Below are 13,731 nucleotides of genomic sequence, written 5' to 3' on the forward strand. Positions count from 1 at the left end.
GTGATATCAGCCACACTCCATGACAGGCTTCATGGTGAAGTGTAGGTGTCCAGCACAAAAACATGTCTTAATGTTTTTGCTTACTTTTGGTGTGTGTGTGTGTGTGTGTGTGTGTGTGTGTGTGTGTGTGTGTGAGAGAGAGAGATATTTGTGTGTGTGAGTGTATGTAGATTTTGTATGTGTTTGTGAATGTGAGTATATGACTCTTAGCTTGCTTGTAGTTAATGATTTAAAAACACAAAAACATCAACAATAACAAATATAAAAATCAAGCAATAACAAAAATTTAAAAATCAATAATAACAAAACAAACAAAAACCTGAGAAAATATTATTTATGTCACATTTACAAAGGGCCAGGTGTGAGATTGTAGGCCCTCGGAGGCAGCAAGAATATGTAGTAGAGGCATTATTCGTTGCATAGAGGTCAAGAAGAATCAGAGCAGGAACAAGAGGGAGGCAAGTAAAAGAGAATCTCCAAGAACTTCTCTAGCCCCTCTCACCACTATTCTTCCTGTCCCCTATTCTCTCCCTCCCTGTCTTTTGTCTTTTCTTGCTCCCTGCTATTGCCCTACTTCCTTAAGCCAGGCAGTGCCTTTCACTGTCCCAGCACTTCCCAATAGTGTATTAAAATCTGAATTGATGCTTTAATGGCATAAAAATGCCTGCAGAGTCACGCCCAGAGGTGTGCTTGAGTATCCTCACACTCATTCCTCAATCCAACTCAAGTTAACCACCAGGATTAGCATCAGGAGGTAAATTGAGAACAATGTCAATAGAAAGAAAGTACACGGGGTTGGGGATTTAGCTCAGTGGTAGAGCACTTGCCTAGCAAGCGCAAGGCCCTGGGTTCGGTCCCCAGCTCCAGAAAAAAAAGAAAAGAAAAAAAAAAAAAAGAAAGCACACACAGAGGAAAGGACAAAAATGTCTCTTTCTGGGAATAGGAGAAAAGTGAAAGGCAATTACTGAAGGGAAGAGGAACATTGGGGCGTATAAAAATGATGTGAGAAGACGTGTCTTCATTTGACGTGTCTTAATAGAAGTCAACAAATGGAAATAGCAGCAAAGCACTGTGAGCTATGAAAACCTTAGCACTCACTTTCCTATGAAATAGGAATGCCAGGTCTGTTTGAAAACCTCAGTGGTTCAGGGTCGTGGTTATAGTAACCTCCCTTAGAAGATGGGTCAGCCATACGCATGATTCACAGAGTGAGTCCTCTTTCAGAAGGACAATCCGAGTTTCAGATGAAGGCTTGTCCCAGATTTATTTGATAAAGAATAAATCCTAACTGCCAATAACATCAGCGTTTATAGGACACAGTGCTGCTTCCTTGAAGAGTACAAAGGGGGAGGGGCATATTCTGACTCTTACTACTTAAGGCACTGACTTTATCAGATGACCTACAAAGCTAAATATGGCTTGTCGACAAGAACAGACGAAGAACCCAGGAAGAGAGAATAAAAATTTCAACACGTCAGCGGAGCAAATATTATAAAGTGAAAGAGCTATGCGGCCGAAAGCCAAATTGTCAACAAAATTGGGTGAACGTTTCAATCAAGTTTATTTCGTTTTATTTTAACAAAACTGTCCAGTGGACCCCTATAGATCTATGAAACCTATTGTGGGCATCGTATCTGCTAACATGAGACATTCACATTGAAAAAAAAAATAAGCTGCAACGTCTGTATGAGAGATGATAGGCTCATGTTTGTTACACTTGGGACCATTAGTCAAAAGTTTTCTTCTCTTCGGCCTGTCTGTATGTCCAACCTTGGTTTATAAACAGGTACTGTCTCGAAATCCCAGTGCCATTCATTCTCCTTAGCTGCGTCTCAGCACACAGGATGCTACGGAAGCACTTCCTCAGTGCTGGCAGACTGGCTGGCATCCAGCCTGGACAAACTGCTGATCTTTCCTGCCACACAATGTTAAATAGGGATTCTAGCCGACATTGAAGAAATAGCTCCCAAAGCCACATTTAGCATCCAAAGACTGGCTGATATTTCTTTATCCATGGTTCGGTTGCTTCTATTCCTTTAATGAATTTCAGTTTGCCCTACAATCTGCCATGGGAGGAATCTAAACTTAAATTTAAAGCATATATATATATATATATATATATATATATATATATATATATATATATCTGTGTAAATGAGTGAAGACTAGACAACCTGATGTTCGAGCTATAAACTGACATTTACAGACCACGGGACTAAGAATACAATGAACAAGGTACCACATATAAACGCAGATGTCCAATACATAGCAATCTTCTGTTTACATGGACACCTCCTCCCACCCAGCCAAAGCCTCTCAGAATGGCTGCTTCCCTGCTGTGTAGAATGCTGGGAAAGTCAGGTGTGTGCTGGCAATCCCTTAAATATTCCCATCACTAAGCTTACCTTTGGGATGCCTTTCTTGTCAGCATGGCACCCAAATATAGCTTGTTTAGACTGTTCAGTGCAAGCGTTGAATCAGTTCCCTACAAAGAAGGGATGTCTTGATGTGGGCCCCTAGGGGTTAAGCTGGAGTAAGACCAGACCTGTCTTGTTAATCTTTCAACTCTTGTGCATGCATAGTGACTGATATTTGAGAGAATGGAGTGCGATTAATTGAAAATGTGCTGAGGGAACGTACGTGTGCAACAATAATGGAAGAGAAACAAGGTGGAGAGAGAACAACTGATCCCAGAAGTAGGCCCATGTATGAAATAGAGAGAGAGATGGAGAAGGGGGGAGGGGAGGGGGAGGGGAAGGGGGTGGAGAGAGAGAGTTAAGACATGGGCGTAAAGCCCAAGCACACTCGTGTCACACATTTAGACTGTAAGCATGTATACACACCACAGGCTTAGATCAATGCAACTGTTTACGGTGGTACTAAGAGAATTAAAAGCAGAAAAGACTGCAAAGTTACAGTTTCAGGGGCTTCTATGGCCCAGAAAACATGCTGGAATTTAGAGGGTAACAAAATTCTCTGGTACCTAAGAGAGGGACAGTATACACAGATTAAGGAGGTGGGCACAGCACACAGAGAGACGCAACTAAGCGTAACACTGTGTAATAACACAACGCACACCACAGTTCTAAAGGTCAGCCTCAAAGGGGAGACTTGTGGCGAACATACTGAAGGAAGAAACATCTTATTAACCTATGTGGAAAAGAAATATTTTTGCCACCATCCGTTGTCCTTCTCCTAATAATTTCCTACAGTTAATTTATTACAAACTCACTTAGCAAATGTAATGTGAAAGATAAGTACTTTCAGACGCATTAGGAATAGAAAAATATAGGAGCCAAGGAAAGATAACATCGGCATCTTCTTTAGCAGAGCAAATCTTACAAGGGCAACTCTTTACATTGGAACCATGTTAGTCTCTGGGACAACTCACTACTCCATAGTGCCTTTTCCTCTTACCCAAGAAGAGTTTTGACTTTTACAACTTTCTGTAAAAAGTTTAACTATCATTCGCTTATCCATTCATGTGTATATTTGTTCATACAATCCAATACGGTGACTCTGGGTTCCCACAGCACGTGAAAGGGACAATCCTTTGTCTTCAGTGGGCTTAGAGCATAGGTGTAGTAAGCAATCCAAGCCATTATGTCATCTGACGGTGCGGGCAGAGTGATAAGGAAACAATGAAGTGGAATTTGGGAGTTGGGGAGCCTCAAAGACAATCCAACAAACAACAGAAAGAACATCGGACAAAGCCATATGGCTTGGATTTAAAAGAGGTTAAAATTGTGTTTGCCATATATAGGGCTTTTCAAGATGAAGACATAATGCATGGAATATTATGCCCAGAGATTTTGAGCACACTGGTGGCACTGGGGAAATATGTCCCTCAGCTGTTAGACATGGATGGAACATGAGGAAAGTGTTACTCCTGTAAGGTAGCACAGGCCAAGAACTGGAAGAGGGTGACCAGGAAGTCAGGAGGGCACAAATAGACCAGCATTAAACTGAAACCACCATATTGACTTCGCTGGGAAGCAACATACTATGATCTGCATTTGTATGTATTTTGGCTGGGACTTATTGAACACCTCTGTTGTGTTATAGTAAATCGTTCCATACCGTTTAGGGAGTGTGCAAGTCTGTGAGGATGAAAGCCAACAGTACAATCGGGCAAAGGAAAGCAGTTATACAGCTTAGACCCCAACCAGAGAATGGCTACTTTGTCTCTGGCTAACTGGGCAAAAATGTTACCATTGTAATGTCTTCCCATGATTCATCAGGCTCGCTTCTTGTTCCGTTTCCTTTTTCCTGACCTCGGCAGGTGTATGGGGAGGTACAAAGGAAGAGCTTTCCTGGTAGGATTTCGGAAAGGTTTGCATTTCTCTTTGTTTTATCCTTGAAGTCAATATTTTAAGGAAGTGACTCCCAGAAACGTAAAGGGGAGAAAATGGTGCTGTATCACTATCAAACGATCCATTCATATACATCCTTACAATCTATCGTTTGATATGTAAAGCTTGTAAAGACTTAGATCTCGTGTGCGCTTCCCATAGTCTTGTATGCATTATTAATGAAGCTCTGTGACTGGAAGCTTCCATCATTGGGATGACTTGCTTAGAAACTTGGGTTCATTCATACCGAAATGCATAAGAGTTTGTCACCGTTTTAACATACACGTTTTTCTTGCAGATGGTCGAAAAAGAAGGGTATCTTCAAAAAGCCAAAATTGCAGATGGAGGAAAGAAACTAAGGTAATGAAAGTTCTTCAACTCTCTGTTACATAACTACACAGTCTCCCACTTCCTCAGCTTGTGTCAGTGCTTTTGTCTGAGAAGCAAGGCCATCCAGACCTAACTAGAACAGTCCCTTCTGTTACCATTGTTGACACCCTTATTGGTAAAATAATTATACTTCTCAAAGAAAGACATTGCATTCTATAGCGTTGCCCAGAATGTAAAAGTGGCTGACGTCTCGTCTTCTTAGGACTAGAAATCTTTAAAACATAAAAAGGGAAACATGATTTCTGGATTAACAGATTGGGTTGTTGAATGAATTCATTTGCAGCATGTAAAGATCTCTATGCAATAGCCTGGGAAGGTTTTTTTTTTTTTTTTTTTTTTTTTTTAAGGATGGAAGATTTGAACCATATTTGTAGTTCAAAATAAAATCATTTAGAATAAAAGAAAAGAAAAAGAAAATCATGAACAGAGTATAGTGAGGGAAATTTTAAGATGATAAAAAAAGAAAAACCCTCCCTAGGGTGAGGGGCAGGAACAACAGAGATGTTCAAGAAAAAAAGGACAAGTTGACAAGTTTGGTCAAGAAAGATACTAGCTATGTTGTTTGTATGAGGAGGGATTTAAAATAGTCATGTTTATTTTAGAAATGTCGCTAATACTTGCATCAAGTATTTTCTAAATTTAGCTTTATAGTAATTACACAAAAAATTAAGGTGTGTGAAAGTACTCAAAGTAAAAATAACATTTCTTCATGAGTGTCCTACTATTATAATATAAATATTATATTACTAGAATATATAAATATTCTAATCAGCTACACAATGGAACTATATTTAATTGAATTATATAATATGTTACTAGAAAGATGTCCTGGCTCACATTAGAGAATAAAATATCCTTTGGCTTGATGGCTATCATGAATAGTGTCTATATTTACTTCAAAGAAGTAAAATAGAAGTAGCACTCACAATTCTGGTGCTTACACCAGAATCTATCTAATAATATCTAATATTAAACAGGAAAAGGGCTAGATTCTTCCCAAAGACTGTTTCTTGTAAGCAGCATAGCAACCAACCTCCCTCAAGGGGTCCAGAGGGAGATAAGATCAAGTCCACAGCAGCTTTAGGCCTGGCCTTCTCTGTCTCCAGAGAACCCTCAGTCAAGCTTTAACAGAGCAACAGGTGGGCATAATTGACAGAGCCGCTCAGCCTACTTGCCCTTCCTTTCAACACACCACATGCCACGGTCGTCAGCTCAGGCATGTGGAGGGTGCAGTAGTACCATGGTCAAGATGAGTAAACCAAGACGCTTTCTTACCTGACCAACCCATGAGCTCCCACCCCAACCCCATTCAAGACACCCCAGCTGAGTCCATTCCTCATTGGGTTTGGGATGGCCAGATATGACAGCATTGACCAGTGTCACCCTCCAGCTTCACAGAAAACAGGAAGGCCATGAAAACAAGGTGACAGTCCTCTGTGGTGGCTGTCGGACACCCTCCATCTGTATTCTATTAGCCAACCTGGAGGGAGGGATCTAAAGCATGCTGAGAGCCATTTTTCCTTCCTACTCTCAGGAACACAATGCAGCGTTTCAGTGTATGCACCACTGTGTGGTTTTTTTTGTTTGCATAAAAACATACTGAACTTGTGTACACTGTCTTGATTGAAGCTTAAATTCATAGGGGCTTATGCATTGGTCTGTATTCTATGTTATTGGTTTCTCATTCAGTTTGCATGCCATACATTCTTCAGAATATTTTATTTAAAGTTCTGTAAATTTTAGTTCTTGCTCTATAATTCTCAGGTGCAGTGAATTGAATTGATGCTATCCTTCAGGTGGAGCCCTGCGATATTATCATTGTGGGCAAGACCCCTGGGTGGTTTTATTTATATTCTCTTCTACTTTGAATTTCAATCTTCTGTGTAAATATGCTCTGATGGGAATATCAATCTCTTGTGTATACGTGCTCTAATTAGTCTTCAAATCCCCTATCCGGACATTTCTTTTTATGTATGGTATTCAAAACAAATCAACAAAATAATTATTTGTAATAATGCGAGTATTAATGTATTCTAGATTGCATAAACAGTTTTGTATTCAAAAGCTCAGGTTTCTTGCTATGTCCATTCAATACTAATAAACAGATATGTGTTGTGGTGCCATAGTCAAAGACCATGTTCTTCCAGGGGTTGCCCCCTTGATACTATGTATCTGTACCAACTTTTATTTTCTCAAGTCTCCTAGGCACAAACTCCTCTAAGTTATCTCTAACTCTTCCAAAACCTAAAACGTTGCAAGAAATCACACACAGTTGTTTCTTCGGAACCTGTTAGAAGTGTTCCCTGGGAAATGTACTCACCAGTTAAGATCGCTCGAGCATCTTCTATGTTCCACTGCCGTGCTCTCTTGAATGACTGCAGCACCTCGCACAATTACTCTGCATTGCCAAAGGGATTCCTTTTCTCTACAATCCCACCTTGCAGTATGCTTCTATATTGTCAAGTGTCTGGCCACAGTGTACTCCCCTAATGCTTCTTCCTTCCCATTTGACTGACTGCTATTGCAGTTGGATGTAACTCTCATTATTCATCTGGAGTCACTCAAATTCTGCCTCTCAAGAAATGCATACTCATGAGCTTTTACTGAGTGTGTTTTCTTCTTATTGTTTGAGAGAATGCATACTATATTACAATCTATTATAGATAATTGTTAGTTTTGGGCATTACAAATATCTCCCCTAAATTTCTGGAGTTTGTTATGACACGTACTATAGATACATTCAAGCTGAACATGTTAAATGTAGTAGTCACCATTTTGCTATCCTGACCTGTTCATGTGCTACTGTATGGCAAATGATTTCAACCTTCCTTTTTATTTAATTTTTAATTTGAGTCAAGTTTTATGCTAAAGGTATTATGACTATAGTACACAGCATAATTATTGACATTTAAAAATATTTTCTCCAGTTTAATTCTAAGGCTAGATGACCCTTTCAAATTGCTTGGCTGCTAAAAGTGTTAGAAGCTGGGGAAATAATGCAACAGGTAACATTGTTTCCTGCAGTAGGGCCTGAGTTCCCATACCTAAGTCCCACGGGAAAAGGGCTTGCAGAATTAGAGACAGATGTGTATGAGGAGCTCACTCCCCCTCAGCCACGCTACAACAAAATAGGGTGCTATAGAAGACAATTACCAACTACCACCCTCTTCTGACCTCGATACCAGTGCTCACAGGAGTAAGTAATAAACACACACACACACACACACACACACACACACACACACACACACAAATGCATGCACATGTTACACCACACACACGAGTATAAGCACACTGATGTGCCCCGACCTGTACCCACACATTAAAGTAAAGAACCTTGCTAATCTTACTATATATTGCCATTGCTTGCCCAAAGTCTATATTTTTATCAGCAACCAAAGGGTCAGTTTGGTCATAGCCCTGAAAAATTATGGCAATTTTTTCCCATGGAAAACTTAATAATTATTAAATGATGTCACCTAGTTAGCATAATTTGTATTGCTTGGGTGAGATTTGTCTGTGGACTGTTTCCCATTTATCAGGAATCTTATATCATTTTAATAAAATTTAATGAGCTAATGAGCGGTATTAATAAATGATTATCCTGTCAAGCACAGGGTTGATTGTGATAGCAGTGATACTGAAGTCACATTAGGTTATGTGCTTCACGGTCATTTCCTGTTTCTCAAATGGAAAAACCATTGTCTTAACTGCTCCTTCCTCCAGAGTCTTATGGATGTAGTTACATAGCATCTAACCCTGGCCTGCTTGAAACAGAAATGTTTGCTTCTTCCTCTTCCTCTTCTTATTAACATTATTAATCATTTTATTCTTTTACATTTCAAATGATATCCCCCTTCCTGGTTACCCCTCCTCAAACCCCCCAATCCATTTCCTTTCTCCTTCCTCCCCTTTCCCTCTATGAGAGTGCTCCTCTACCCACTCACCCTCTCCCGCCTCCGGCATCCCCTAGGGCATCAAGCATCCACAGGACCAAGGGCCTCCCTTCCCATTGATGTCAGATAAGGCCATCCTCTGTTACATATGTACCTAGAGTCATGGATCCCTCCATGTATACTCTTTGGTTGGTGGTTTAGTCCCTGGGAGCTCTGTGTGGTCCGGTTAGTTGATATTGTTCTTCCTATGAGGCTGCAATCCCCTTCAGCTCCTTCAGTCCTTACTCTCACTCTTCCATTGGGGTCCCCAGGCTCAGTCTGATGGTTGGCTGTGAGTTTATGTGTCTGTATTGATCAGGTGCTGGTAGAACCTCTCAGGGAACCAGGTTCCTATCAGCAAGGGCGTCTTGGCCTCAGCAATAGTATCTGGGTTTGGTGTCTGCAGATGAGATGGATCCCTAGGTGGGGCGGTCTCTGGATGTCCTTTCCTTAAGTCTCTGTTCCATTTTTGTCCCTTTCCTCTTTTGGACAGGGACATTTCTAGCTTAAATTTTTTTTGAGATGAGTGGTGGCCCCATCCTTCCACGGGGGCTGTGCCTATCTACTGGAGGTGTTTTTTTCAGGTTCTATCTCCCCTTTGTTGGATATTTCAGCCAGTCATCCTGTTTGTTCCTGGGAGCCTCTAGTTTCCCTGATATTTGGGACTTTCTAGTGGGAGGCCAAGAAGCAAGGGCTGTTCTTTTGTTATTTGCCACCCTTGATCCCAAGAGCTTCAACTGCAATTTAATAAACATCATGTTTGGGACTTCGGCAAAGTTTTCGCACTATCAAGCCATGCTATGCCATCTACATCTGACATTGCTCCTTATTTTGATCTTGTCTTTCCTACCTTATTTATTTGTGTCGGTTTCTGTCATTCGCTGTATTTTTCCGTAAGGAAAAAAAAAGTATTACTCATGTGACTAGGAGAAGGTGGCAGGAGAGAGAAGTTGTTGGCTTAATCTTACATTCATAAAGGGCCCCAAACTTAGCCTTATTTTGAAATGAGGTTATACACATTTCCCTTGTGATATACTGACAGGCTTAAAAGCAGAATTCACTCAGCATTCAACTTTAATTTTTAATTATGAACCTTGAAATTATGCCTCAGCTTTTCTGATGAATCTCGGGAACCTTTTTATTTGGGGAATTTCATACTCAAAGCTGTAAGGAGCCCTGGATTCCCTGAAGCCCCGTGATGACTTAGTAATAGTTTTTTTGGGGGGGGTGGTTGTTCGATTGTTATGTTTTGTTTTTCTAGTTCTTAGAGCTTCATTTTACAAAAGCGCCTGCCCATGTGCTTCTGCCAGTTCATCATGTCACATGTTTTGGCGTGTGCATCCTTCCTTTGTGGGTCCCTCTGTGACTCTGTACATCTCCTCACATTATCATCTCACTTTGCTCTCCCCTTCCGAAGGCCATGGAAATTGTGTGAATATGGATGGAAAATGAGCATGAAAACAAACGTGAAAATGGTTGCAGTTGTCACGTTTACTAGTGCCTGCACTCCTCACAGGCTCAGGGCGCTTAGACTGTCATTGTGTGTGCCTGTGTGCATCTGTGTGCTGATACCGTCATCAACTTCTTCCTTTCTTTCCTTCTCTCTCTCTCTCTTTCTTTCTCTTCCTTTCTCTCTTTCTTTCTCTCTCTCTTTCTTTCTTTCTTCCTTCCTTTCTCTTCCTTTCTCTCCCTTTCTTTCTCCTTCGCTCTCTCTTTCTTTCTTTCTTTTTTTCTGAAGATATACTAAAGTGCTCTTCAATGTGAACTTAATAACTTCCTAACCTACATGTTTTCTTTCAGCTTGAATTGTATGTATCCTCTGTGCAAAGAATGGAAGGAAAAAAGGAAGGAAAGAAGGAAGAAAGGAAGGTTTAAACTGTTCTCAATGTCATTGACACTTTTTGCTTAGCATGCCAATAAATCAACACAAAACTTATTTCTGTCTGTCTCTCTTTGTCTCTGTCTCTGTGTCTCTGTGGCTCTGTGTCTCTGTCTCTGCCTCTCCCTGTCTCTCTCTGTCTTTCTCTTTCTCCCTCCCTCCCTCCCTCCCTCCCTCCTTTCTTCTTTTTGCAACACTAAAGGAAATGTGTATTTTACACCTACTGTCTCATTGGTTCACCTTTTTAGTACATTACAGAAGCTTAAAATATGAGAGAGGAGACAGAAGTTCTCAAAGCTGCTTGGTCTAAGAGTCTACAGGGTATTATGGTAAATTATTCAGAGGCATTTGAATAAATTACCAGCCCAGAATCAAATCAACTCCACAGTAAGGAAACCAGGTAACCGAGGTAGGTGACACCAAGAGAACCAGGAGTTGATGAGGTCATCTTAACAATCAGTGCCTCTGGATTTGCTGGCTTCTCATGTATATGTAAAGAACATGGGGCAGAGGGCAAGATACAAAGTTGTGGCATGAAGAGGAAATAGCATGTCGGAGGCCCTAGACCCTTAGGAAGCTGATGACAGTTTCAAGGGTCATTTCCATCCTCCAGTCAAGCAGGTTCATGCTGCTGTTATTCTGTGCTGCCATCCGGTGTCCATTTGGTAGAATGTCAAGCTGCTGCCTGTGCCAGGGGCTTTTATTGTTTTGGTTTTGCTTTGTTTCACATTCTTCCATTTCTTCCACTTTACAACTCACAACTTGCTTTTAGTAAGTTATGAGAAGTTTTCCACTTGCCTAAAATACCTCACCAATTGCCTGTATCAAAATCGGTTTTTCAGATACGAATTTAGGTCTGTCTGGCTTTGGAATTATAGTTAGACCCTCTCATCCTATTAGATGTCATGTGATTCATCAAAATGTAAGACATGTTTTCATTTCTTGCCCACGGATCTATTTTCTGCACTGAAAGACTAGCTGTAATTCTTCACTGACTACCTGGAAGTATGGGTGGGGATCTGCTCATTCCAGGGGCTACTGACTCCTGATTTCCTAAGGGATATGTTTTCTTTTTTTTTTTTTTTTTTTTTTTTTTGTTCTTTTTTTCGGAGCTGGGGACTGAACCCAGGGCCTTGCGCTTCCTAGGCAAGCGCTCTACCACTGAGCTAAATCCCCAACCCCCGGGATATGTTTTCTTACAGCTTAAATTTTGTCCTTTTGTGAAAAGGAAGGAAGGAAGGAAGGAAGGAAAGAAGGAAGGAAGGAAGGAAGGACTCATGAAAGGGTTAAAACTCTTCTCCATGTCCCAGTGTTTTTATGAAGACAGGCTGCTCCCCACTGGTGTAGGAACACACTTGGCCTGCAGAAGGTGGCACAGAAGGCTTGAATCACTAATACAGGCAGCACTGCTTCTAGGAGAAAGAGGTCTCATGCTTTTCCAAGAGCACGTTCTCTCCTCCTGACTCCTGCCATGAGGTTCGGCATAGAGTATGCATAAGAGGAAGGTGCATGGTCCCAGAGACAGCTGATCCTTCAGAATGGGGGGTGGGCTTCGGAGGTGAATCCCTAAATCTCTTCCTCATGGCTGTGTGCCCTTAGGGAGGACACAGTCTCAGTCAGCTTCATTTTTCTCCTCAGTTATACTGACACCTCATTTACCTCGAAGAGCTACTAAGAGGAATGGATTCTTTCCAATCTTTAAGGTCTATCTTCTAGTCAGTGATATAAATCTTTGAGGTCTGCCTCACTCTACTTTTATCTTTTCCTTACCATCTTTACTTTTCTCGTCTGCTCTGAGAATTGTGTGGCATGAAACGTGTGGTAACATTATTGAATAAATTGTTAAAATATACGATGTATGTGAAAAAGCAGTTGGCATTCTGTGTACCAAGTGGGAGCCAAAGCAACATGATAGCTCCGAGTATTGACAGGTTTCAGAAGGAGGGAAGAATCTCAACTCTCTAGTTGGGGGCTGCTACGATGATTAATGCTCTTCAAAAGAATAAGGAAATGTAGTAAGAAAGCCCAAATGGATGACTGGTTCTCAGAAACTACAAATGGTTAAGAAAGTGAAGTCAACCAAGATTGTGTTGCCAACATCGACAATATCCTCAGTCAACTTAGCACTGTTTAAGTCTTTTTTAAAAATACAGTGTAAGGACCTAGATTACATATATGACAAGGTCGGTTTTAAGAGAAATTGGACTTGGCCTTAAATGCTCATGTGGTCATAAGTAGGTCATCTAATAAAAGCTCTGGGACGAGTTTTCTGGATGAGCACATGGGGATGTTAGTAGCTTTGTTCTTTTTGTCCTAAGAGTGTAAACTTTGGCTAGACTATTAAACTTTTACTAATTGCTCAAAATAAATATGCCACTGATATTTTTTAAAAGATGTCATAAGAGAAATTGGAGTGAAAGGGGGTCTTAACTTTATCTACTGCCTTTTATTGTTTGTTATGACATGAAATAATTTGCACGCTGAAGGATTCAGCTTTCCTCTTCATTCCGATACGATGAAGATGATGTTCGAGAGTGACAAAGCCAAGCAACAGACATAGGTATTACCCACAGTCACGTGGCTAGGCTTCCCAAATTTTTGTCCTCAGGCACCGGTGCTTGTCCTTCTAGTTTACCTCGCAGGGATACATGGAAAGTCCTACAACAGAAGGATGACGTAACCGAAATATATGGACTTCCTGCCTAACCCGCTCCAGTTAGAAGTTGAAAGAATAGAAGTGTTTTTTTCAGCAAGTTCTATAAATGATCAACATCTGAAACAGATTCAAACCAGAACCATTTCTCTAGGAACTTCTATAGATAGGGAGCAAATACGGTGTACGAGCAGCCTGCCAGAAATTGTAGTGAGAGGCATAGCAGGTGGGTTAAATATGGGTTCGCCATGCGTTAGGATGCCTCGCACTCTGATCACGCATGGTCAAGAGGACTGTGACAGAGTTGACTAGACTTAGCCAGTGGCCCTGGTACTCTAATACCTCTCACTCTTCCTTTTGGAGTCAGCCGATACGGCATAAAGGGAAGGTTACTACAGGTTTTATTCACCTAAATACAGCCGGTATCTAGAAAAAACGAATGTGTGCTGATCCAGACAGAAAATGCTAAGTTTTCTCTGACATTTAATACTTTGATTGAGGCACTGACTGAAGTCAGAAGAC

General features: G+C 40.9%; 1 protein-coding gene across 9 annotated transcripts in view; it reads left to right on the plus strand.

Moving 5' to 3' along the window:
• Positions 1-13,731, plus strand: part of Arhgap15 (Rho GTPase activating protein 15) — a 604,300-nt gene that overhangs the window by 91,414 nt on the left and 499,155 nt on the right. For all 9 annotated transcript variants that reach the window (XR_015682721.1, XR_015682718.1, NM_001429793.1 and 6 more), the window contains exon 4: positions 4,651-4,712. Coding sequence is in view for 5 of the 9 variants with exons in the window: in NM_001429793.1 (NP_001416722.1) it covers positions 4,651-4,712 (62 nt within the window). In the remaining 4 variants the exon portion in view is untranslated. The remainder of the gene's footprint in view (positions 1-4,650; positions 4,713-13,731) is intronic.

The sequence above is a fragment of the Rattus norvegicus genome, chromosome 3 (genome assembly GCF_021556685.1).
Source record: "Rattus norvegicus strain SHRSP/BbbUtx chromosome 3, alternate assembly SHRSP_T2T, whole genome shotgun sequence".
Classification (NCBI taxonomy): Eukaryota; Metazoa; Chordata; class Mammalia; order Rodentia; family Muridae; genus Rattus; species Rattus norvegicus.